Here is a 27,660-nt window from a genome sequence, read left to right on the forward strand (position 1 = left end):
CTCTTTTTTGCACCTCCTCTCCAGCTATGCAATGTGCTTTAGAATAACACCGAAGAGCACACACTATTGTAAATATGGGTGCACATCCTAATATCATTCTTAATCTTTAATTATTGTCTTATTTTCATTTACAAATAATTTTTACTGTCATTTTGGCTGTCTTCACCATAGGGCCACAAATACAACATAGAGACATAATTCTCACTTTTCAGGCATACAGCATTTTCAAAACTACATCACATATCAATATTGCAAATACAATAAAACTCAATAAAAGATCTCAACGCTAGCAAATGAGCACAGGAGTACATTTCCATCATTCAGTCTCTGTAGTAAATTGTATAGTAAATATGTGGTCTTGCATAGAGATGATGCAGCTTTGCAAATGTTTACTGGGAAATACTGATCTTTCCTTGGACATACCCTGCTGCTTCCTTTTGAGGTAATTCTCAGGAAGAAACCAGTGCCATTCCAAATACCTCAGCAATTTACTTCATTTTGCCCTTTTTCTTAAATAAATGATCTTTTGTGTTAACTTCTGGCCTCAGCAAAATGATGTACATTTTAGGGGCAAAAATGCAACCCAGCAACCCAGAGCTGGAGGAAAAAATGGAGAAGATCTCCACAGCCACCATGTATTTGCCCTTGCTGCTCAGATAGGCTGGAACAAAGGAGACCCAGACACTGCAAAAGACCAACATACTAAAGGTGATAAACTTGGCTTCATTGAAACTGTCAGGTAATTTCCTGGCCAGGAAGGCCACAGTGAGACTGACACTGGCCTGAATGCCCATGTAACCCAGGACAAGGTAAAACATGGTGCTGGAGCCTTCATTACATTCAATGATTATTTGTCCAGCCTGTGAGAGCATGTCAAGATCTGGGAATGGGGGAGCTGTACCTAGCCAGGCAACACAGATGACAAGTTGAATTATAGAGCAAAATAGTATAATGTAATAAGACAGCCTCTTCCCTAACCATTTCCTCATGTTGTTTCCAGGACTTGTGGCCATGAATGCCAGAACTACAGTGATGGTTTTGGCCAAGACACAAGAAAGTGCAAGGGAAAAGATATTGCCAAAAGCAGTTTGTCGAAGAAGGCAGGTCATCCTGCTGGGACGTCCAATGAACAAAAAGGAGCAAAGGAAGCAGAGCAAGAGGGAGATTAACAGAAGGTAGGTAAGATCCCTATTGTTGGCTCTGATGATGGGAGTGTTCTGATAGTTCATAAAAGTTCCAAGCACCAAAGCTGTGAGTAGAGAAAAAGCAAGTGCAGCTGTAGCCAAACTGATCCCCAAAGGTTCATCATAGTCCAGAAAAGTTATGGCTTTAGGGATACAACAGTCTTGATTCTTGTTGGGATGTGCATCTTCTGGACACTTTTTACACTGATAGGCATCTGAAAGGAGCAGAGAGATTTTCTATGATTATTAATTTTACGTTTATATCCTGCTGTTCCTCCAAGGAGTGCAATGTGGTGTGATGTGTATCCTCACAACAACCCTTTGTGGTCAGTTAGGCTGAGTTAGGCTGAGAGAGAAGTAGCCCAGAGTCACCCAAGGAGCTTCATGGCTGAACAGGAATTTGAACTCAGGTACTCCCCAATCCTATACCATCACATTAGTGAGTTATTACTAGGAGAATTATCGCTTGTAAGTCATCTAGTCAAATGCAAGAATGGTAACATATTGCTATTCTTTACTTTCTGCTGAAACAAAACTAAACAGGGTGTTTTCCAAACTGCTGCTGCTCTGTACATGGAACTACGGCATCTGACAGCTGCTCAAGCTGCATCCTCATTCTTTCTCATTTTTGCCATCGTGGAAACAGTATCTCCTCCTCCTCCTCCTCCTCCTCCTCCCCCATACAGCACATCAGCTGTATCAAAGATGGCAGAAAAGGGAAGAAGGATGAGTTCTGTGAGATGCTTAGATTGCCACTGAGAAGACTCCACAGCTTCAGTGGAGCATTGAGGAAAGAAGCCAACTTGGAGAAAGGAACAGGAAGAACTGGAGCAGAGAGAGAATTGATACAGGAGCAAGTAGCATGCTCCAGGGCTTTGGAGATAAGCGTAGAAGTGTTCAAGAGGGTTGATGGGCCAAGGGTTTGTGTTTTTAGAATAAGCATGAATTGGAAATGAAAAATGGAGAAATGAGAAATGGAGCAAGTAGAAGAAATAGAAGAAGGGGAGTGAGGAATGTGGGCACTATTGAAGAAAACAAGGGTGGGACAATCAGAGATTATTCCAAAGCAAAGAGCAAGTATAGAAATCAATCAATCAAATAAATAAGTATAATATAAAATAGGAAAAGATAATGATAGATAGAATCCTAGTCATCTAGGATCTCCTCATATACACCTTCTATGAAATGGCCGAATAGATCTTCTGGAATCATCTACCTGTTTGGTTTGAAAAGGTTCCTTCTGGACATGGGAAGCAATCATAACAGCAAGACAATTTCCCCTCATGAGCTTTTCTATAATATCCTGGGTGGCATCTCTCAGTACAGATGGAAGGAGGCAACATCTAACCACAAACAAAAGGGGAGGAAGATTAATTTCAATTCATATCAGTTCATTTTTATACATCCTATATGAAAAATACATCCTATATGAAAATTAAATAACTATTTCCTTTCTGCAGCAACACAACATTGCATCCAAGCAGAATAATGATAACCTGCCCAGCAAAAATATATGGCTAGTTTTAGAGGAAATGTATCATCATGATATGGATTCTAGGAGAATGGCTAGAAGGCTTGAGTCTCTCTGAGGTTTCATCCAGCCCTTCTTTTCTCCTGCCCTTTTGTACTGGACTGATAGAGTCCCCAACTACATGACACTAATGTTTGGGTGGGGTAAGGAAGAAGTGGTTAGCACAGTTTAACAAAGTCACAGTTGATAGTAGCTAATGAAGTGTTGGGAGATATGAGAAACATTTGCAACATTGCAGCATTTACTTGGGGTGCATATAGCTCCAAAATATTCTCTGAGATTTCTCAGAGGGCAAATATGAGGAGGGGAATTCTGGGAAATCTCCTTCCTACTATCACGGCTGGCTGAAGCACGGTTCCTGTCTGTTGTGGCAGCCATCCTATGCCATGCATAGCATGCTGTGGCAAAGATAGAGGGCAAACACTACAACACACAAGAGTTGCACTCCAGGCTGGCAGCAATGGGTAATATCAGTGGCGCCACCACTGAGGAAACACAGTTCTCTCCGCAGCAGTCACCCTCCTACTCAACTAGACCTGAGCACACTCTAGTTTGCTGAGAAGACCATGTCTGAGTTGGAGTGCAGATGCTGCAACAGGCAGGAGCCATGATCTGGGTTGGCAGCAATGGGAAATATCCATGCAACCATTACAGCTCCTGCCTGCTGAAGCAGCCACTCACGTTCACCAGCCCAGCCTTGACAGCCCATGTGGGATGTTCTGCTTGGCAATCCAATGTACACCATGAGGGCTGGTGGGTCAGAGAGTGGCTGCAGCTGCAGTAGGCAGGAACTGTGCTCTGCCAGGGCTGAAGATGTGGATAATACCCAGAGTAGAACACAGGAGGGGTTTACCATTGCTGTCTCCCACGCAGTATGAGATGATGCCTTTCAGCATCTTCCTATATCTCTGCTACCCAATATAAGTGTTTCTGGGAAACCTACCTGTGGGGATTTGAACCAGCTACCTCTGGCTTCCTACTCAATTCATTTCCCCACTGCATGAATTGCCCCCTTTGCTAAGCAGGGTCTGTCCTGGTTCACACTTGGATGGTGTGAGCACTGTAACATGTTCCCCTTAGGGGATGGGGCCATTTTGGGAAGAACATCTGCATGATTGCATGCAGAAGGTTCCAGGTTCCCTCCCTAGCATCTCCAAGATAGGGCTGAAAGAGACTCCTTCCTGCAGGTTGCAGCCTGTCTGTGAATATAACAGTGAGTTAGATGGACCAATGGTCAGGCTTGATAGAAGGTAGCTTCCTATGTTTCTTCCTATGACTCCCACCTCTTGAAGCAGTTGCCTCCCCCCCCCCCCGCCGCCACAGTTTGGCCTGTCCCTGTAGTGTGTTTTGCCTGGCAAACCAGAGTGCACCATGATGCTGGCTGAGTCAAAGGACGACAGCTCCAGTGGGTGGGAATGCACTCCACCAACAGCAGTACTGGCGAGGAGATTTCCCACCACCTCTGGACTTCAGCACAGCTCCTGCCTGTTGCAGCAGCTGCCCCACAACTTACCTGGGCCCTACAGTGTCCTGTGCTTAGGAAAACAGAGCACGCCATGAGGCTGGCTGAGTCAGAGGGCAGCTGCTGCAAAGCGCCAGAGCGGTGCCACACCAACAATGGCAGTGCAGAGATTCCTCACCACTCCTGGCTTGGAGCATGTCTTCTGCTGTCAGAGCAGCTAGTCTTCAGTTCAGTTGGGTGCTGCAGTGCACTCTCTTCAGCAAACCAGAGCATGCTGTGGTGCTGGCTCTGAACAGGGCAGTTGCTGAAACAGACAGGAACCCCCATTCGGTCTGGCAGCAGTGGGGAAATCTGCACACCACCTCCAATTTCAGGACACAGTTCCCGCCTGTCACAGTGACCTTCCACTGACTCAGCTAGCACCACAACATTTACTGAAGTGGCTGCTGTAGTGAACCAAAGCAGCACTCTGGCTTAAAGTGGTGGGAGGAGGGAGATTCCAGGTAGGAACCTTCTAAGAAAAAGCAAGCATGCCCAGTTCTGGATTCATTTTTTCCTCCCATTGTTTTAAAAATGTATAATTACATACACATTCTCATAAACACACTACATATATGTGTGTGTTCATATATAAATGGGATGAGAATATTTAAGAGATGATATGTGGACTCAGGGTGCTTATGTACCTATAGGAGAGAGAGAGAGAGAGAGAACACACACACACACACACACACACACACACTCACAGTCCTATAGGTACATACAGGTGAAACTCAAAAAATTAGAATATCGTGCAAAAGTCCATTAATTTCAGTAATGCAAATTAAAAGGTGAAACTGATATATGAGATAGACGCATTACATGCAAAATGAGATAAGTCAAGCCTTAATTTGTTATAATTGTGATGATCATGGCGTACAGCTCATGAGAACCCCAAATCCACAATCCCAGAAAATTAGAATATTACATGAAACCAATAAAACAAGGATTGTAAATAGAACAATATCAGACCTCTGAAAAGTATAAGCATGCATATGTATTCAGTACTTGGTTTGGGCCCCTTTTGCAGCAATTACTGCCTCAATGCGGCGTGGCATGGATGCTATCAGCCTGTGGCACTGATGAGGTGTTATGGAAGACCAGGATGCTTCAATAGCGGCCTTCAGCTCTTCTGCATTGTTTGGTCTCATGTCTCTCATCCTTCTCTTGGCAATACCCCATAGATTCTCTATGGGGTTCAGGTCAGGCGAGTTTGCTGGCCAATCAAGCACAGTAATCCCATGGTCATTGAACCAGGTTTTGGTACTTTTGGTAGTGTGGGCAGGTGCCAAGTCCTGCTGGAAAATGAAGTCAGCATCCCCATACAGCTCGTCTGCGGAAGGAAGCATGAAGTCCTCCAAAATCTCCTGATAGACGGCTGCGTTGACCCTGGACTTAATGAAGCACAGTGGACCAACACCAGCAAATGACATGGCTCCCCAAATCAACACAGACTGTGGAAACTTCACACTAGACTTCAAGCATCTTGCATTGTGTGCCTCTCCATTCTTCCTCCAGACTCTGGGTCCTTGGTTTCCAAATGAGTTGCAAAAGTTGCTCTCATCAGAAAAGAGGACTTTGGACCACTGAGCAACAGACCAGTTCTTTTTTTCTTGAGCCCAGGTAAGACGCTTCTGACGTCGTTTGTTGTTCAGGAGCGGCTTGACAAGAGGAATACGACATTTGAAGCCCATGTCCAGGATCCGTCAGTGTGTGGTGGCTCTTGATGCACTAACTCCAGCCTCAGTCCACTCCTTGTGAAAGCCCCCAACACTTTTGAATGGCCTTTTCCTGACAATCCTCTCCAGGCTGCGGTCATCCCTGCTGCTTGTGCACCTTTTTCTTCCACACTTTTCCCTTCCACATAACTTTCTATTCATGTGCTTTGATACAGCACTTTGGGAACATCCAACTTCTTTTGCAATTACCTTTTGAGGCTTTCCCTCCTTATGGAGGGTGTCAATGATGGTTTTCTGCACAACTGTCAAGTCAGCAGTCTTTCCCATGATTGTGATTCCTAATGAACCAGACTGAGAGACCATTTAAAGGCTCAGGAACCCTTTGCAGATGTTATGGATTGATGGGACACCTGGAGCCTAGACTGTTGAACCTTTTCACAATATTCTAATTTTCTGGGATTGTGGATTTGGGGTTCTCATGAGCTGTACGCCATGATCATCACAATTATAACAAATTAAGGCTTGACTTATCTCGCTTTGCATGTAATGCATCTATCTCATATATCAGTTTCACCTTTTAATATGCATTACTGAAATTAATGGACTTTTGCACGATATTCTAATTTTTCGAGTTTCACCTGTAAGCACCCCGAGTACACATATCATATCTTAAATATTCTCATCCCATCTTGGTGAAGAATATTTGAAAAAATAGTGGATGGAGAATATTCTCACCCATGTGCAGTATAATCCCCTTTACTTATCTATGTGGGGTGCATTTTCCATACCCCCCCCCGTGTTGGGGTGGTGAAATGGATCATCCAGTTGGGTGTTTATATCTGCAGCCCCACTGAAGTAGAGAAAGGGTTTTGAGTAAGACACACATTAGCCAAGTGCTCTTTCCATATAGATTCTGAGATCAGCACAGCGTTCAGAGTGTTTCTTCTGGCACAAAATATTATTTCTTCATCGTTTCCATCACTAGTGTTCAGTTCTGTATGCTCTGAGTGCATGATATCATGCCAGAGAGACTGGCTGCATAACGTATCATTCAAGTTATGGCCTCCCTATTAGAGGTTACAGTCTGACAGTGGAAGGGTATTTTCCACAGTGGGAAAATGAGTGTGGTTGGTGAAGACTTGCATACTGCACAGAGATCCATAGGTTTAGGCAAGATGCACGGACACTGCTTCTCAGCCACTTTAAAGCACAGCCTTGCTATTTATGAAGGCAGGGCTATTCTGTAGCTAAGGGGTGTATTTTACTATTGTTGTTGATGCTATTGTTGTTCTTGTTATTCATTGTATTTCTATACCATCTGATACAGAAATCTCTAGGCGGTATACAAATTAAAGCATAATATAAAAATAATAATATAAAAGCAATATAAAATAATTAAAATTCATAAAACATAAAAACTTCAATACATAAAAACACATTAAAATTAAGATTTCAGTTAAAAGCCTGGGAAAACAGGTCTGTCTTCAGGGTCCTCCTAAAAGCAAGCAGAGAAGGAGATGGTCTTATTTCAGCAAAGAGTACATTCCAAAGCCCCAGGGAAGCCACAGAGAGGGCCCAGTCCTGAGTTGCCACCAAACTAGTTGGTGGCAACCAGAACTGGATCTCCCCAGATTATCTTAATAGGTGACAGGGTTCACAACAGAGAAGGCGACAACTTAAGAACCCTGGACCCAAGCCATTAAGGGCTTTCTGGGTAATAACCAACATGTTCTATTTCATTCTGAATCATAATGGCAGCCCGTGCAGTTCTTTCAAAATGTGTGTTATATGGTCCCTTAGGGTAAATCCAGAGACCAGTCTGTCTGCTGCATTCTGAACTAGTTGTAGTTTCTGAAATACATACAAAGGCAGACCCACATAGAGTGTGTAATAGTAGTCAAGCCTAGAGGTTACCAGCATATGCTGGTCATTTTAAGGTCATTTGTCTACCAAAATGGATGTATCTGGCATATCAGCCAAAGCTAATAAAAAGCATTAATGGCTCCTGCCTCAACCTGAGAATCCAGGGAGAGTTTGGGATCCAGGAGCACTCCCAGACTGCAAACCTGATCTTTTGGGGGAGTGGAACACCAACCAGAACATGCAGATTTATATCATCTCTCGGATCCCAACCCCCTGCAGACAGTACCTCCATCGTATCTGCATTCAGCTGCAGCTTGTTATCCCTCATGCAACCCTTTATCGCCTCCAGACAGGCATTGGGGTGGGGGTCATGCCATTTTCTGATGAAGTTGGTATGGAGAAATAAATCTGGGTGTCATCAGCATATGGATAACATCCCAGACCTAACATCCTGGTGATCTCTTCCAGCGGTTTCCCATGGGCCCAACATGCCCACATTACACCCTGTTTTGGGTTTCCATTGGCAGCATTTCTGTGCATGGTGCAAGTATGCCAGTACAGCATTCTGCTGTTCCACTGGCATACCATTTACAGCAGAGGCATATATTGGTTACCACCACTTGAAGTGTATTTATAGCGGAAACTGGGTTTTTATTCTCTGCTAAATATAATGTCATAAATTTTAAAAAGACATTAACAATGGCGTTTCCACCCCATACACAAGAAATAATCAGCAACTTTTAATATGTATCTGATGGATATTGGGAAGGGGACAGCAATGTCCCAATGGCCTAACCTCTAGAATACCCACCTGGTGGAATTTCCTGGGCCATATAATGGCATCTGGCTCAATGATAAACTTTTGGTCTAAGGATGCCTGGAAATTCATCATTCCAACTCTCACTTGCATGAAGGATTTATTTGGGGAAATGACCCAGTTAACAATGTCATACCCAACAGACAATTCCATATCTTCATTTAAAAATATTTCATCCCAGGCACTGTTGTTGAAATGGACTTTTCTCAAAAATGGGTGAAGCTACATAGGAAGACAAAATTTCAGGATTCACAAAATGAGGTAAAGTTTTCAGATAAGGATGTTCTCATAGGAATATAGAGATTCTTATATTGGCTTGATTGAATTCTCTCTTTCTCTGGTGCTATGGACTTCATGTTATGAATACCAATAATTTCTGCATTGGAGAAGGTCTCCATATTCAGTCAGTTGGCCCATTAAAACCAAAGCAACTTTGGTTTTGGAGTACTGAGAAATACTTTCTTTCCCCTCTATTTTCTTTGCTAACTGAGCAAAAAGGAACCCTTTTAAAGTGGTGATTCTCTTATAGTTAGCAGAGGGAGAGCAACTGGCCCTATCAGAGACCAGAGAGGAGAGCTGGTCTTATGGTAGCAAGCATGACTTGTCCCCTTAGTGAAGCAGGGTCCATCCTGGTTGCATATGAAGAGGAGACTAGAAGTGTGAGCACTGTAACATATTCCCCTCAGGGGATGGAGCCGCTCTGTGAAGAGCAGAAGGTTCCAAGTTCCCTCCCTGGCTTTTCCAAGATAGGGCAGAGAGAGATTCCTGCCTGCAAAGTTGGAGAAGCCGCTGCCAGTCTGTGAAGACAATACTGAGCTAGATAGGCCAATGGTCTGACTCAATATATGGCAGCTTCCTATGTTCCTATCCATTCCCAGCACAGCATCCTTCCAGTGGATGCAGTGGCGTATCGGGGGGAAACGGTGCCCAGGGCAAGCTCTGGCCCTGAAATGGCACCCCCCCGCCCCCGGCCCCACATACCTGTGAGGGCGCGGCAGCGCTCCCGAGGCGGCAGATTGCCGGCGTTGGCGGTGATTCGACGTTTGCGTGCGGCGGTGGGTCACCCGCCACCGAGTGTGGTGGCAGGCATGCGGCGGCGATTTGGCGGTGGCGGGCGGCGGTGGCAGATCACCCACGGCCCTCCGAGTGCGGTGGTGGCTGGTGGCTGGCGTGGCGGCGATGGGCTGGAGCGTGGCCCGAGCAGCGGCGGCAGATCGCCCACCGAGGAGTGGATGGAGTGCAGGCAGAGCGACGCTGAGCGGCCTGGCGTCACTCTGCCTGCACTCCGTCCACTCCTGGGCGGGCGATCTGCTGCCGCCGCTCAGGCCGTGCTACAGCCCATCGCCGCCACGCCAGCCACCAGCCACCGCCGCACTCGGTGGGCCGCGGGTGACCCACCGCTGCCCGCCACCGCCAAATCGCTGCCGCAAGCCCGCCACCACACTCGGCAGGCGATCCGGGGGGTGGGGGGGAAGTCACTTTTTGGCGCCCCCCACGTGGCCCGCCGGGGTGGCACCCAGGGCACGTGCCCTGCCCGCTCCCCATCGTTACGCCCCTGAGTGGATGTTGCTGGTGTCTATCTTATCTTTCTTTTTAAAACTGTAAGCCCTTTTGGGACAGGAAGCCATTTTATTCATTTATAGCAACACGATTATGACAGCAATGAATGCACAACTCAGAGACTTTAAAGGCCAAGTTTCCATGGAGAGTATTTATCTCTGTGGTTGCTAAGAGCAGATGCCGATTTGACAGCACTTTATCTATCTATCTATCTATCTATCTATCTATCTATCTATCTATCTATTTACCAATCAATCCGCTTTGGGAATTTTTGTAGAAAAGCAGTATATAAATATTCTCGTTGTCACCATTTTATTTATTGCTAAGTATATCATTACAAAACTTAGAAATAGATTTAACTTTCTTTGCTCAATAGTGAATGTACCCGTTGAATCAACACTGCAGATGTAAACTATTATCCTTCCCTGTATCCCACCCCATCTCCTCTTGAAACTTATCAAAACTTTAAAGAATGCTTATGAATTTAGAAAAGTGAAGTAATGGGACAGGAGAGAATAACAGGAAAGTCAATAAATAAACAGATATTTTCAAGTGAAAGAAGAAATAAGAAGAAAAGAGGAAGGAAAGATAGAAAAGGGACGACATCCTGATGAATCCAGCACTACCGCTGCAACCAAAGATGCACCCATGCAAGAAGGGCATGTAGCTGAGTGGCTGCTCAAAGTTGCCCAATCTGTTATACTCTTGGTCTGCTTGTGTGAGCATTGCACAATGTTGCGTATGAAACATTTCCCTGCGACATATATGGACTAGGGATGTGCCCGAATAGGCTTCGGCACCGGCGGGGGTACTACTTTAAGGGCAGGGGAGGGTGTACTCACCCCCCTGCCGCGTTTCCCCCGCTGGTGCTCTCCAAATTTCAAGCCACTTGGGGCGGCAGCGTTCCTCCCTGCCGCCCCCGTTCCCCCTGTCTGCCGGAAGTGGCCGGAAGTCGCAAGCGCGCGGGCTCCCATTGTGCGCGCACACGGCAGGCGGGCAGGCACACGCGCGCATGACGGGCGCACGCGCGCTCGTGACTTCCGGCCACTTCCGGCCGACGGGGTGAACGGGGCGGCAGGGAGGAACGCTGCCACCCCGAGGGGCTTGAAATTTGGAGAGCACTGGCGGGGAAAATGCGACGGGGGGGTGACTACACCCTCCCCCGCCCTTAAAGTAGTACCCCTGCTGGTGCCGAATCACCGAATCCTGCCCCAGCACCGAAACGTTTCGGAGGCCTTTACAATGGCCTCTGAAACATTTCGGGCACAAGCCTAATATGGACTGAGGAACAGCTTTCACTGCAGGAGGCATGGCACAGTTTGTGCATGTGCACCCGATTGCCTCAGTGCAACTCAAGCTTCTTACATATCAGAACTAGTTGGTACAACATCCTTGCAACATGTTTACAAGTCAGTATTCTGAATGTCAGCCAAGGTAATTCCATGACTGATACCAGTAACCTATACTGGAAAGACATAAGGAGTTCTAAAACTAAAAACTAAAAAAAAAAAAAAAAAAATCCAGGACCAAATCACATCATTTATCTCAAGTATCTGTTCCATAGAAGCATCAAGTATCTATTCCATAGAAGCATCTTCCATTGCTAAGTAATCTAATTATAATAAGCATTTGTGAATAGATGGGATAGAATGACATTTCAATGTTAGCAATACACATTTGTCAGGTAAGACATTGTTAGAAACAAAGTTTCGCAAACTTTCAAAAAATCAGAGTACAGTCTAACATCATGTGTTAGAATGTGGATTTACAGTTGGAACCTAGCACAAAATTAATATCCCTTGCAACTTTTGCTCCAAGGCAGAGATCAAGTTACACTGTCAGTTTAATGTGAAAATGGAGTATTGGTAATATAAAACATACTTCTGGTAAATTAGAATGTTAGTTGAAGCCCACCACAAGATCATACTGGCTTATGATGAACTGATTTTCTGAACATTTTGGTATGACAAGAGGGAAATAGCCTTTTGCAATAAAGTTGCTATGGGTTTCTTGCAAATGTTTTCTCAGTGCCCCCCACTTTTGGTGCTTTGCAGTCCTTTAAATATTCAGCACTAAATGAAACACAAACATACATGCACACCACTCATTCATATGGTTGAAGAGGATTCAGCCCATATGGTAATTTAAAAACAAACAAAGCAAAGTTTAGGCACTGCTGTATACATAATCCAAGAATACTTACTACAGACTGAAAACAAATCAGAGATAACACCCAGCAGATAATCAGCATTTCCTGCTTCACCAAGAGTGGCTGAAATCCTGAACAGGTATTTTGTGAGATGTGTAGGAACTGCAGATGAACTCCTGACTAACACAGCACTGACAAACACAGCACTGGTGCTTGCAGGAAGGTGTGTTTAAATGACTTCCCTTTCCCTCAAAAGTCCTCTGTGTAACTCAAAAATATGTTCCTGAGGGCTGCAAGACCTTCAGGTACATATATTCCGGTGACACGGAATTCTTCAAGGTGAAGGGAAGGTAATCAAAATCCTCTCTCCCCACGGTGTGATCGCTGATGCTGAGTTTGTCAATAGCATACACAGCACCACTTAGTCAGGATGTCAGCCAGGACCAGGATGTATGAACAAGAGCCACCCCCTTGCACATAGTATGATACTAAGGGTCTAACCTTCCATGGTGGCATTTTCTCAAGGCCCACTTTGGGTGTTTCTGCCATTGTCCGCCCATACGAATACATGGCATGTAAAGCATGTGCCAAGGCATAGACTGCATTGTAGATACTGTAGCTTTCCTCAGACATCCTCATTGAAAATTCAGTGTCTGGAAGACTCTCCAGTTTTTCTTCCCCTGTACAGTTTTTTGGATTAGTTATAGTTGCATAGGGATTTGGGGTCATAAAGCACTCAAATGCATCACCCCAGAATTGTTGAAGAGAAAGATAATCTTGGTGTTGGTGAGGGTTAAAGGTCTGGAGAAAGGTCGAAAATCCTGGCACATCATTTTTGTGGGTTGCTATGGATAAGGAACCATGGAAGTGTTGGATATACCAATCGTTCACTAAAATGGATGTGGTCAAGTCCCACTGGCCTGTTGTGATCCAAACCTTCTCTGGGAATGTCTTTGTCAATGGTCCATATGCATTTAGCACTAATTTTAAATGTTGCATGGAACTAGTGTCCCCATATAAAATAATCACATTGGCACTAGTTGAAGTAAGAGCTGCCAGAATATCTTGCATAGAAGATATGTGATGCCCAGACTCATTCAATTGAATAAAGATCAGTGGCACCTTTTCTGTGAAAGCAACACAAATGCCATTCCTACTGAACATTGTTTGCAGGGCTTGCACAAAATCTTCTCCACTGTCATCATCTGAAACAATGAGGCCAACCCATGTCCATCTGAAATACCTTAACAAAGTTACTGTCACTTCATACTTAGAGGCTTCATTTGGTACCATTTGGTTAAAAAATGGAAACTGAGTTTTATCCTTCAGCACTGGGTGACTCGATCCATAACTGATCTGAGGAGAAAGAACATGCAGAATTCTAGATCATGCAAAAAACAACTCATCACGTGAAAGCAGTCATATGCTGCCAACAATCCTCTCTGATGCTTTGCACAGCAGACTGTTGGTGGTAGGGACTCACTGTGTCTGCTGTGCATCTTGAACATTAGCCCTGATATTGTAGCACTACTGGGCAGCTGTAGATCAACTTAAAACCACTTCCAATTGTGCCTTCATGGCAGATGTACAGTGCTACATCCATTGCAAACAGTGGCAGTTTTGCTGCATGACTGCCTGGAAGTGTTTTTAAGTCATTCTGCAGCTGTCCCATCATCCTACACAGTGAGGGCTTCCTTTCCAGAAGCACAGCATCCCTGGTAGATAACTGATGTTTACATTCCACTACTCAGAATGGCAACTTCTATATTTAGGCCTCAATGTTATTGACAACAATGTCAGCAAGTTTAATGGGGGAGAGAGAGAGAGAGAGAGAGAGAGAGAGAGAGAGAGAGAGAGTGTTCAGCCACAGATTCTGGCTGAGCAGCACAATACATCACACTTGCCTTACATCACAATACATCACACTTGCCTTACATCCCTGCTGGGTAATCATACCCTGGCTTAAAGCATCTGATCATCCCTGACACATTCTCATCTCTTACTCATCTCAGCCAGCCCTCATTGGCAGTTTAAGTACTGCAGGCAGCCTTGCCTTCCGCAAACCACTACATCTTCAGAGTTGCTGCTGACATTTGTTTTAAGGACAATTAATTTGTGCTGTCAAGCCTCACACAGTATTGCTTAAAGGTTACACCCTTCACCCAATAATTCCTCAGGGTGCTCACAAATTAACTTCTAATTTCGTGCCTTGCCTTTACTGTTCCTGCCATTTGTACCCATTTGGAGACCTGACTACCTGAAACAAACAGCATGGAGTAAGTGAACAAAACATTTTCAGAATTAATTAGCCAGTCTTCTTGGCTCTGAAAAACTTGACCACCATTTTTTGGGGGAGAGAGGGCTGGCTGCCACTCAGATTAGGGATGTGTATGAAATGGTTTTTGTATTCTGTTTGAACTTGAAACAAAACACAAAATGTCTAGAACATTCTGTCAAAGCAATAGTCGAACCGGCTGTTTTGACAGAACAAACTTGAAATGCATTGAGTGTTTCAGCTATAGGGAACAATAGGAGAACTTGCTAGCACCCTATTGTTAGCTCCTAGGGACACCAGAGTCTGTTGTGTGAGAGGGCATGATGGTGCTACTTACCATCCAACTGACAAAGTAAATGGGCATGAAGGCAATTTTAAACAAATTTCAAAACTTTCTCCAAGACCCCAATAGGATCCTATGGGGGTTTGGGCAGAAGGTTAAACATTTGACTTTTCCTTGAGCAAAGGAATCATTCTCACCAGAGAAACGGGAACAAGACTAAATTCCAGAAAAATGAAAAAACAAACAAACTTGCCTATGCATAAATGAGAGCAATGAAAATAATGATGAGAAAGTTGAAAAAATGTGCCCTGCAAAAGAAATAATCTGCAGGGTTGATGCAAGTCAAAGGAGAAACAAAATATATTTGGACTGTGGGGCTACTTCACATTACTTCAATAATTTGCAAGATTTCTCTGAGATAAGCATGGAAAGCAGAAGTCCTATAAATCTCGATAATGGGCAGCACATTTTTGCAGAAGCAAAAGGGACAGTTTATTGGAAGTTTAATCTTGGTGCAGATAGAGTGAATGAAGTATGTATTCCAGGGACAGTCTGTATTCTAAGCCTGCAAAACAGTTTAATGAGTATAAAAACAGCTGCAAAGAATGGATCCAGAGTTCTTTTCAGAAGAGACCTTGGCTATAATTTCAAAGGAGGAAAGCTTCTGATGAAAGGCACATTGAAAGATGGTGAACTGTATAAACTAGATAGCAAAAGATAGCAAGCGAATACAGTTGTGCATGAAATGAATTTTCTATTCATTTCAAATTCAAATCAAATTGTGAAGATTTGTTTGGAATTCAAATCAAATTTGAATATGGTCTGAAAATTCAATTTGAATTGAATTCAAATCGCTGTAACCCAGTTTTGGCACCCCTTTTAACCAATCATAGGGCCTGAATGATTTAAGAAAGGTGCCAAACAGCTCTCGAATCAAATTTGAATCAAATTTCAAAAATTCAATTCCAATTGAATTGCCCTTTTAAGGGGTGATTTGATTCAAATTCAAATAACTCGAATCACTAAGATTTGATATGAATTGATTCAAATACAAATCAATTTGCACATCCCTACAAGCTAATGTTGCAGTTGAGTGTGTACACAAAAATGGCATCACAGATTCAGGCATCGAAACAAGGAATGCATTTCAAAATTAGTAAAAGAACAATTGGCAAGAAAGCTACAAGTTAGACCATGCAAATCTGAAGTCAAATGCATTGAATGTGTTAAAGCAAAAGCAACAAAGGGAACATATTCAAAGACAATCCAAAGAGGTTTCGCATTTGATTCACAGTGATATTTGTAGGTCCTTCCCAATAAAGACACCAGGGAAGAATCTCTATTCTTTCTGACTTTCCTGATGATTTTTCTCACTATACTTACACATACCTACTAAAAGAGATAAGTGAAGTGTTGCTAAATCTGAAATAATATGTATCTTGAGTAAGCAACAAATTTGGAAGAAAATCTAAGACTTTGCACACTGGTGGGGAATAGACTGGAAAAGATATTGAGTAATACTTAAAAGAACAAGGAATTATACATGAGAGAACAATATTTTATACTCCATAGCAAAATGGACTGAAAGAGAGATCAGAACTTTGATTGAAATTTCCAGAAGTATGCTTCTTGTTTCAGGTCTGGAAAACAAATACTGGGGAGAAGCTGTTATGACTGCAGGTTATTTGTAGAATAGACTTCCAACTAAAATTAAAGGAGAAACACCCTTTGAATTGTGGAATGGGACAAAACCTAACTTTAAAAAATCTTAGAGTATTTGGATGCAAAGCATATGCATATATTCCTAAAGAATGAAGAAGAAAATTATATTCCAGAAGTGAAGAAGGAATATTTATATGTTATGCACTGAATAGCAAAAGCAACAGAATACTTGATCCTATCACAGAGTCTGTAAAACTGCAGAGTGTTGCATATTTTGATGAGAGGCAAAAGTCAAATGCCAATGCAATGTATTTTGGGGACCTGGATGAAGAGGTTGAACACCAACCACAACAACAAAATGAACATGTAATCATAGACTATGATATGATAGAGAGACAGGATGGAGAAGGGAAGAATGAGACAGAACCACAGAGTTCCAATCAAGATGGGGAGATTGAGATAGTACAAGAAGTGAGATGCTCAAGCAGAGTTAATAAAGGGACTCCATAGCCATAGTGGAGACAATTCCAGAACATGTAGATTGACACAAAATCTGGCATGCCAGATTCAGAGACAGATACATTGCTGCAATCAGGAAAAGATAAGATTGCATCACACCATAAAACAAAACTTGGGGCTTAAAATTCAGGAACAAGAAAATAAGTAGGGAAATGTTGGGATATACTACAAACATTGCCTCAGTTCTATCTATGGGGCATCTGCGTGATGCTGGGAATAGGGACAGAAAGCCCCCTCAAAGTGTAGCTCATAAGAATGGACAGTGGGACTGTTTGTTATGGACAGTGCCATGTTAGGGCAGCAGAGGGAGGAGGGGGAATGATGGGGTGTGGTAAGACATGCCTCTGTCTGTTTAAAACACCTGCTCACCACCCCCGTTGAAACATTTTTGCTGGGGAAACTCTAATCATCTTGTCATCTCAAATTAGATGCTCCAAAACAATTTGTGCACATCCCTATTATGTACTGGCTTGGTGGTGCAGTTAGGTTTGTTTCTCTGCTCCTTCACGTGATGTTCTGAATTCAAACCAAGAGATTCTCCCTCTCTCTGCAGAAGAGCGTGTTAGTCTGTTTACTCTTTTCATAGCCTATGTTTCCATTAGTAACAAATATCCAACTCTTGTTTCTCAGTTAGAGTTGGCTTCCTGTACAATTACTTATAAATGATAAGTAAATTCTCTGCAACAAAACAAGCCTCCAAAATGGCGCTTGGAATGTTGAAAGGTTTTGAATCGAAAAGGGGCTTATTTCATTGCAAGCTCGAAACAGGCTTTTTATTTGAAAGGTGTTCTGTCTTGAGCTCGAAACACTCAGCTCATTTTGAGTAGAAACATTTCACCATTGAAATATACATCCCTGTACATTCTGTTCATCCCTAGTTCAGACCACACATGAGGTGCAGAGGTGCAACTTAGCCCAATGGCTCAATGCATCCATTCTAGCTAAAAACATCCCAGCCTGTGACTTCATGACTTTTCAAAGAATGTGTGAAGGAAATCCAGCCTTCTTAGTCTGAATGGATGAGGAGCAACACTTTCAAGGTGAATTTCTTAAGGACATTGCTCTACCTGTGGGATTTTATAGAGGCCTAGGATAGTGGCTATCTGGATAGACGCTCCAGAGCTCAGCCCTCCTACAACTGCAGACATCTTGTACTGACTGCCACACCTGAAATTAGGGAAGCCTTGTTTCTCTTCAGACAACAGGGACAGTGTGATATCATAATTGACACTTCTGTGGAAGAAGTTATCATAGATGCGGAAGCCCAGAGTGACATTAGGTAGGAGTTTTTGATTCTTGTTGACCTCATCAACAGCAAAAATGAAGGCTAAGGAATGCTGGTACTTCTTTCTCACAAACCTACAAAGAAAATAATGTATTTAGGGGTGTTTCATGTATTTATTACATTTTAGCCTGAAAGCTTGGAGTCAGTCATAACTTTTGAATGTGCTGCATAACATATTGTAAAACTAGCTGGGCTGGACACAGCACATCTGCACCTCTAATTCTCCCCCTGCCCCCATCACTGTTTTCTCCCCTGCCATTTTCTTTGCCTGCCCACCAACCTGCAGCGGTTATCTCCCATCCTCCTGCCACCCATCACTGTCATTCCTTCTGCTTGCCGGCTGGCTGGCCACTGCCATGTTTTTCTCTTCACCTGCCTGCCTGCAAGCCTGTCCGGTGCCACCACTTTTCTCTTCCCCTGCCAGCAACTTATGAACTCTTGCGAGAGCTGCCACACATGGGATTAGTGGCGGGTATGCCTTAGATATATATATCTGGAATAATCACTACTTTATCTCTTTCTAGACAGAAAGTTTAAAGGAAGGTCTGAACAGAGTTAAACATTTTTAAGGCATGTGCAGAATGTTCAGTGCTTGGAATCTTCTGACTTGAAACAGGCTGTTTTAAGTGTTCTGAACTCAGAAAAAAATACCCTTCAAAGAAGGGAGTGTTCCTCAGAATGGCCCATTTTGAGTCAAAACATTCTGAGCACTCCGAGTGCCATTTTGGATTCCAAAACGGTGCTCTTCTGGCTTCTGTATGTGCACAGTGGCCATTTGTGTGGTTAGCACCACCGTGCAAATGGCTGCTTTGTGTTCAGAAAGGCCAGTACAGCACCATTTTGGAATCCAAAATGCTGCTCAGAAGGTTCCAAGTCAGAATGGGTTTTTTCCATTGGAAGAACCAGTTTGACTGGTTGTTCCAATGGAATGTTACAGAAATTTAGCATTCTGTTTTGAGCTCAGAATAAAATGCTAGATAAGCTCAGTGTACATCCCTACTTTTTTCATATGTATATGCGTATGACAAATGTTCAAGTGAGGTCCAAACTAAATTTTCTATTTACAGAAAATGTCCAGATAAGTGTAGGATTTTCCTCATGTCCCAATCAAACTTCAGTGCAGCATCTCTCCAGTGGATTTTGCTGATGTCAAACTTGTCTCTGCTTCAATCCTGAGATCTTTATATTTTTTTTCTTCTGTGTAAAGTTCTTTGACAACGTTTTGTTGAAAAGTGGAATAAAATAGTAGCAGCAGTAGTAGTAGTAGTATCAGCAGTAATTGTTATATTAATGTGAAATAGCAGAAGACAGCAACCAAGATGATCAGGGCCTAGATCAACTTCCTTACAAGGTAAGCTTACAACACGTGGGGATTTTTAATTTTTTTTGGGGGGGGGGGAAGACTGAGGTGTGACATGATAAGGATCTATAAAATTAAAAAAGAGAGCCAGCGTGGTGTAGTGGTTAGAGTGCTGGACTAGGACCAGGGCGACCCGAGTTCAAATCCCCATTGAGCCATTATACTAGCTGGGTGACCCTGGGCCAGTCACTTCTCTCTCAGCCTAACCTATTTCACAGGGTTGTTGTGAGGAGAAACTCAAGTATGTAGTACACCGCTCTGGGCTCCTTGGAGGAAGATTGGGATATAAATGTAATAATAATAATAATAATAATAATAATAAAAATTATGCATTGTATGGAGAGAGTGGATAAAGAGAAATTGTTCTCCCTCTTGCATAACATTAGAACCAGGTGTCATCCCATGAAACTGATTGCCAAGAAATTTAGGGCTGACAAAATGGAGTACCTTTTCACACAACTTGTAATTACCCTATGGAATTATCTTATTACTCAGCTCAGGTGAAAGCCACCAGGCTGGATGGCTTTAAGAAGGGCTTAGATAAATTCATGGAGGATAGGTTTGTCAAGTCTATAGTCTGAGAGCTATAGGCCATCTCCAGCCTAAGAGGCAAGATGCTTCTAAATACCAGTTTCAGGGGAGCAACAGCATGAGAGAGGGCATACCCTCAGCACTTGTCTGTGGGCTTCCCAGAGGCATCTGGTGGGCCACGGTGTGAAACAGGATGCTGTACAGACCTTGGGCCTAATCCACCAAGGCTGTTCTTATCAGGTTGGGAAGGGCTGATTTATCTTGAAAAATGTGCATGGGGTAAGAGGCCTTTTACTCTTAGTACCACATTTCCAAACGAATGTGGGTGACCCTGTGGCTGCTTTTAAAAGAATTTTAAACAGACTGGAAATCTCATCACAGACATCCTTCAGGTTTTGTTTAATCCTAAGGATCAGAATTTAGAGAACCAGCAGGGGAAAAAGAGCTGAAAAATTATGCAGTGGGCCTCAGTAAATAATTATAAACTTCCTATAATTGCCAAGCTCACACACCATTTGAGTATGCTGTATTGGGTGATGTTCTGCAGAGTGAGCAAACCCATTGTGAATCATTTCTCATTCATACACACACACACACACACACATATACACACAAAAATATAAATCATAAAACTAAACTTTTTAATAAGACGTTCACAAAATTAAGACAATAACATCTATCAAATTAGAACTCCATTGATTTGAAGAAATCTTGCATTGTAAAATCATTTAAACAAGAATGATAAGAAATCAATATAAATAAATGATATAAATACATATAAATATATGAAATAAATATAAATATCAAACATCTATAAATACAGAAATCAAACTGTGTTTATCCATCAGAGACATGTATTTTCTTAGTCAATTTGTCCATCAGCTCGAAATTCAACTTTCTCATGTACTACTGAGCAAGATTATGACTCTTCCATTCATGAGCAACAGTAAAAATGATCAATTCGTTGGAAGGCAAATCTCAAAGACCTTCATCATACTGTACTATATTCAAACTACTTTGACACTTACTCAAACATATATTGGTTGAAATCGAGAGGTAAAGATTTGAAGGTCTCTATCGGACATATAGGCTCATTCAGAGACAGAACCCCACCAATAACGTGGTCTCCTGTCTTGTAATAGTCATGTTCATATCTGAGAGTTGTTGCTCTGCAAATTCCCTTCAAAGTCTTGCTGACAACCTGAGGCAGGAACAGAAACAGAAGCAAGAGCCATAGCATCTTTCTTAAGACTGTTCCACTCAATTTAAACCTTGGGATCTTCATTTGTACCTAAAACACTGGTAGCTGAAAACCTATAAGATAGTTTGTTACAATGAACACTGCAGATATCCTTACTGCAGCCCAAATAGATTTCATCTAATATATGTTCTCATCTGACTGCACAGTTTTCAGTGGTACAACCCTTTTTATAGCAGACTTTGTGAGTCATGCAAGCTTTTGTCAGATTTTGCAACTCCTTGATTTCTTCCCCCCCATTATCTGTGACTTTTAACATTACTTCTGAAAATCCCTTGGGCTTCCAGTGGAGAATGCTCAATCATGGTATTTGAAATAATTACAGGGAAGATAATCACCTTTTCAAAGTCTTTGGCTCTCTCTGTGATTGTCTGAGTTATAAAACAGCTGAAGAAACTGTAGACTCCACAAGTTCACCAAAGGCAAGCTTCATTTCCCAAACCATCCTTTTCAAAGTTGCTACAAATTATTGGCCTTTTAACTTAAACAACAGTGAACAGTGAGATACCAGCAGCCATCATCCTGACATGCTCCACCCCTCTGGGGCCCCTCTAATCCTCTTTAGTACGTCCTGGGTGGTGCTGTCACTGCTGGCCAAGTTTGATTGTGACCTGTGCCGGGTGCTTTAGAGACAGAGTGGGGAGTGGGATGGGAAATATGTGGGATGGGAATATGTTAAGTTGCATGATGAAATGTTTCTGCTACTGCATATGTGCATAAATATATCTGTTTTATATTTCTTACGGTCTTGGGGGTTGAGTTACTGTTTGTACCCTCAAGAACCCAAGTGTTAAAAATCCTGCAACTGTCAAGTTTTGTGTATGTGTAGGGGGATACCTTGCAGTGGTGGGGATGTGGCTCCAGCAAGAGAGGGGGCTCTGAAGGCCTTTGGGTCCAGGCTCCTCTAGTGAAAGGTCAAATTGCAAAGGTCAGACATGGCCTGACAGCACCCACTTCAGAGGGCATCGGAGGCAGACTCTGACTCTGACATGGAGAAGCCAATTTGGGGTCAGAGTTCTCTGTAGGGATGTGCACAGAACCGTTTGGCACTCCATTCTAGGAGTGGCAAATCAGTTTCTTGGACAGGCGTTGGAGCTGGTTTGGAGGGCGGAGGTTCTTTAAGGGGCAGTGGAGGCACTGCCTACCTGCCAGCCTCTGCCCTGCTTTCTTTCCCTTTGCCGTTGCTCTTGTGAAAAGTGTGAGTGTGGGACTGCAGCATCCCTCCCTGCACCCCAGTCAGTGCCGCCATGGAAGTGGCCAGCAGGGTAAAAGCAGTGGGGTGGGGGCTGCAGGTAGTGCACTGGCCTACTGTTTGTGCAAGGTCGGGTGCTAGTGCAAGGCTGTGGCACAGAGACATAGCCACGACTGGACAAGGGGAGACAAATTTCCCTGGGTGCCAGACTGGTGGTACCATGGTGCCCCTGCCACTCCCTCAGGGCACCCCTTGTCCTCTTCCACATCCAGCTGGTGAATGAAGTGCTCACCCACTGAAAGCACAAGGTGGGGCACCTCTCCTGCTCCTTCTCAGCTGATGAGCAAACGACAGTAAAAAAATAAGACACCAGTGGCCAACATCCTGAGGCTGTTCTTTTGTAAAGACATTGCACTTGCTGGTTGCATTTCTAAAATTTATACTTAGTTACTTGAAAACGTTTGGAGATGCAGTTAAGGGGAATTAATAGGATGGAGGTTTTTAAAAATCTGGATAAATAGATCAGATAACATGCCAAATTAGATCACTATCATATAGCAACAGGAAAATTTGTATAGCAACCTTTTTTGAAGAAAACATTTAATGCAATTTTTATGCAAATGGGGGGGGGGAATCTGCATGGGAAATCTTTCTGGAAAAAATTATGGAAAAACTACATTGAAAGGAGAACTGAAGAATCAAGTAATTATATTTCCATGCTCCTTTTTGCTCCCATTACACTACAGTGTTTATGACAGGATTAAGTCATTCATTGAAATTTTCTCAGTGTTGTTCTACAAGTCCACGTGATGGAACCGGCGGAGGCTGGGGGGAGTGGGGGGCCGATCAGCTGCCAGAAGCTCCAGCATGCTGGCAAGACCCCTGGAGTCGGGAGGTGGCTTTTCGTCTCCCCTCCGGGGGTCTTCCTCGTGAGTAGCCACACCGCAGAGCCGCGCCAAGGCTACTCATGATTTTTAAAAAGGGCTTGTGGTGCACTCGCTCAGCAAACCCAGTTTTAGGGGAGGGGTACTTAGGTGGGTTAACCGCTGGGAGGCAACTGGGCTTGCCTGCGAGCCCGGTGGCTCCCAGGATCAGCCAAAATTGGGCTAGGCTAGGCTCCCCTAGCTTGATTTTGTCTGATCGGGGGAATAGCTTCTGCATCAAGGCAAGCATGTTGAAATACATAAATATTCTCTTTTAAGGAAGCTGTAATGCTCAAAAGGGGGCATACAAAACCCCTTTCTGAGTTCCCAGGTAGGCTGCCACCAACCACTTTTAAATATGAGCAAATTCACCCTTCCAAGGGAATATTCTGAGAGAGTAAAGTGGAAAACTCCCTCCCTACAAGAAAGGCTTGAGCAGTCTTAGGTTTTAAAGAGTGTGTGACTAGGGCAGGACCCAGTAAGGAGAGACACTCTATAACAATAACAAGGATTTATTCCCTGACATGACTAAATGAACTGGTCCCTATCCTTCCTACCTACGTCCAGGTAAGGAACTTCCAGTTGATTCCAAGCCCAAAGCCTTCCCTAAAGTAGCTGGTGACCAGACCTCACTCTGAGGCTTCCAAAGAACTGAACTCCACACTCCCCTGCCTTACTTCTCTATAGGCTGTTGTCCATGTAAACTGCGCCCCTCACTCTGGATTGGGCCACAGGGATTAGATCATTCCAGGCTTGCTTTCTTCCTTGTTTGGAGAGTAACTCCCTCCAAGCAGTTACTCTAATTGAGGCCTATTCCTCCCTCAAGCCTGACTATCACTACAGAGACAGAGGATTCCAGCATAAGGGATATGGTGGCAAAGACTGGGGCTATGAGACAAGCCAAGAGAATTTTTGCATCTATGAGTTAGAAATCTGATATGCCAAAGGGCAACAGAGAACCCCGGGGAATAAAAATCCAAGGTAGCTCATTTTCATGCCTTTTCTGACAGGATTGTGACTTTGGAATAGCAACTCAACTGAATTCACACAACTGAAAATTGGGTAGAACAAATGTCCTACCCAGGCTTGGGAAATTTGTGTGCTCAAAATTTTCCTTATATGTGAGTGTCAGCAACCAAGCCACCTGGTGTAGGAGTCTGTCCAGAAAGGGACGAAGCAGAGAAGTTCTGCAGGGCCAGAAACAAAGTAGGGCACTGCAAGAGACAGTGTTCCAGTCCGAAACCAGTCTGGGTTGTAGAGGCTAACACATGGCTAGGAATCTCTCTGGCTTAGGTTAGGGGCTGGTAAATGCTCCACAAAAGACATTTGTTGTCTTCCAGCCCTGACTGCAGGCTGCAGGCATGATTTATAGTCTGAGCTGATAACTCTCAGCTGGCAGGGATTCAGGGCTTATCAGCTTTCTGCATGAGCTGCCTATTTCTCCTGATGATTTCCAGCTTTTGGTGCTATCTTGTGACTCTCCTCTGTTGCGTAGTCATCAACAGTTGCCTGTTTAACTCATCACCTGATTCTTTAGTCCTGACTCTGCTGCCTCAGACTGCTGTGTTTGTTCTGGAACAGCAGCCAGACCTGCTTCGGCTATTTCTTGGGAACTGACAGGTGGGCTCTGCCCCCCAGGTACCCCTGCATTGGCTGGAGGGCCATCAGTATCCTCTTGCTTTTCACTATCTGAGACTAGGGGCGTAACAGTGAGCAAATGACTAGGTAGGAGTAGAGATGTGAAGGTCTGAGGGCAGGGGGAGATTCAGAAAAAAATAATTTAAAAAACCAACATTCCTCCCCCGCCCCTGATTTTTTCTGGGGGAAATAGGGATTTCCCTCAGTTTTTCTCCCAGGCCTTCACATCTCTAGGTAGGAGCAGTGGGAAGTGATTGTATGTGAAGCAGGAGATGGGTAGGACAGATTTTCCTCCTACCTTGGTCAAATTCTGGGTATGAAAGCTGAGTAGGACAACACTGTCATATTCACCTCTTGCCTCATGCACAATGGCTACCCACTCCTCCTATCTATTTGTTTAATCACACAGAATTGAATAAAAATGGAAGCACACACAGCTCCCAAACCTGAGTAGGACAGTTGGTAGGAAACTTGGTTGTCCTACCCAGTTTTTAATTGTGCAAACAGCGTCATTGACAAAGAACCTGGCACTTTCTAAGTTGGATGACGGTTGATTATGCAGCTGCATTGCTCAATGTGAGGCAAATTGGACAGCAATGACAGTGTTGATGGGGGTGGAGGTGGCTGTAAACCCATGAGAAGCTAGCCAATACTCTGGACTGGAGATGAACACTCAGAAGAATACTTCATCAGAAGACCAATTCACATGTTATGTTCAACACTTGTACAGTGCATATAGGTAGAAATCTGAATACAGGGGGCTCAAAAAGGAGGAAATTTCAAGTTCTATTCAAAGGCAAGCCTCTGGCCTTGCAAAATCACTCTTGCTTGAGAACTCCTTGGCTTGCTGAGTGCTGCTTGCTGCACTGGGGTAAGTGCTTTCTTTTTGGTGCCCTCTTTGTCATTAGCTTTTGTTAAACAAGGCCTCCTTATTTGGATTGGGTTAGGGGACATATTTCTTTCTGTGTCTTTTTTTTACAGGCTGTTTCTTGTTTTTACAGGTTCCCCCTTATTCCACCCCCCATTGCATGGTATTGTATTGTTATGGGTGGAGTGGATGAGTAGGTTTTTTTAAACTAGGTCTTTTGAATAGGGTTATTTAGATTCCCCCTTAATTTATTTTTACATTTATTCTAAAAAAAATTAAAAGCCCCTTTCTTTCTTTCTTTCAAACTTTCTTTCAAACTTTCAGAATGTCCGAGCGCAGTGTGGTGAGCAGAGCTCGCAGCAGAGTGGCTGGTGGGAGGGGTCCCCAAGCTGCTGTGGGAGGCAGGGGTGGGGGGCAGAGAAGATGGCATGGGGTCCCACAGTTCCCCATTGGCAAGTCCTTTGCCCCAGGAGAGGCGGGTAACATGAAGACTCACCTATCCAGAGGAGCCTGTTGCTGGTGAGCTACACTTTTTGTATGAGCATCAAGTATAATTTGTGGATAGGGCGACTTACAGTATACAGAAAGTCTGTGGTGGTGCAGTGGCTGCTGTATTGGAATGCATCTGGGAAATACAGTCTTGAATCTCTTCTCAATCTGATGGTTCACTGGGAGACAGTAGACCTGTCACGAAGTCTCAATAACCTTTCTCAGGCATATAGACTTCAAAGAGGAGAGCCAGAAAGGAAAGCTTTGCCCCACTCAAATAAAGCTAGCTAACATTTGGCCCAGATTCATATGGTTTGCACTCTTCCATTGCTACTAGCCACATAAACCTCCCCAACATTACCCAAGCAGGTTCACTTCTATGGAGAGACACTTCAAGGCTGTCCTGAGTTGTTGTTGTTGTTAATAATAATAATAATAATAATAATAATATTTATTCGAGTTGCACTGATTCACGATTCACATTTTTGCTTTCCCTTACTTACCATGAAAGTCATGGGCAGTTTTGTGGGCAATTACTGGAAAAGTCTAAAAATGTGAGCCCCCCATAAACAGTGCCTATATGGTGGGTGTGAAATGCTGGACGTTCCAAACTTAAATTTCCCATCATTATCCACAGCTTCCTACTGTGCTTGCTGGTAGCAGCATTTAGCAGCATTTAAAGTTAATATCAACAAGCCCGTCAGAAATCCTCCCTACCACACCCTTAAGAAAAGGAAATAAAATTTGGAACACCATGAGGGACCTTGAGGCAAAAGGGGAGGTAGGTTTGGGAGGAAAGCAGGAAGCTTTTGAACTTTTGATGGAACACTATGAACAAGATGGGAAGGATGGCAAGAGCCACTCTCTGGGCATTCAGCAGCCAATGCCTGCCTTCCAAAGCGATTACTTACAGAGAAGGTGCCCCAGCCACCTCAACATTTGAGTTCTTTTGCAACTCCACTTCAGCTATGCGATGTGCTTTTGGAATAAAACAGAAGAGCACACACTATTGTAAATGGAGGTGCACACCTTGACATCATTCTGAATCTTTTATTGTGTTGTTTCTGTTTCCAAACAATTTCTACTGTCATTT

General features: G+C 43.6%; 1 protein-coding gene across 1 annotated transcript; it reads right to left on the reverse strand.

Moving 5' to 3' along the window:
* Positions 1 to 488: 488 nt before the first annotated feature.
* LOC128331259 (vomeronasal type-2 receptor 26-like) lies at positions 489 to 25,778 on the reverse strand. The gene is made up of 8 exons (XM_053264612.1): positions 25,695 to 25,778; positions 25,098 to 25,319; positions 21,228 to 21,400; positions 18,091 to 18,382; positions 12,786 to 13,640; positions 8,570 to 8,797; positions 2,401 to 2,527; positions 489 to 1,399 (listed from the first exon to the last, which is right to left on the reverse strand). Exons 1-8 carry the CDS (start codon positions 25,776 to 25,778, stop codon positions 489 to 491), a joined length of 2,892 nt encoding a protein of 963 aa, XP_053120587.1.
* Positions 25,779 to 27,660: the final 1,882 nt, after the last annotated feature.

The sequence above is a fragment of the Hemicordylus capensis genome, chromosome 6 (assembly GCF_027244095.1).
Source record: "Hemicordylus capensis ecotype Gifberg chromosome 6, rHemCap1.1.pri, whole genome shotgun sequence".
NCBI classification, from domain to species: Eukaryota; Metazoa; Chordata; class Lepidosauria; order Squamata; family Cordylidae; genus Hemicordylus; species Hemicordylus capensis.

What these genes read in the sequence shown, in the direction of transcription:
- LOC128331259 (XM_053264612.1), bottom strand. Translation starts at nt 25,778, where the DNA reads ATGCAGCTGCATAATCAACCGTCATCCAACTTAGAAAGTGCCAGGTTC. An exon ending in GCCTCTATAAAATCCCACAG is followed by an intron (nt 13,641 to 18,090) that starts GTAGAGCAATGT and finishes CTTTCTCCTCAG; the next exon opens with ATCAGTTATGGATCGAGTCA. An exon ending in AACCTTTTCAAACCAAACAG is followed by an intron (nt 1,400 to 2,400) that starts GTAGATGATTCC and finishes TGCTCCTTTCAG; the next exon opens with ATGCCTATCAGTGTAAAAAG.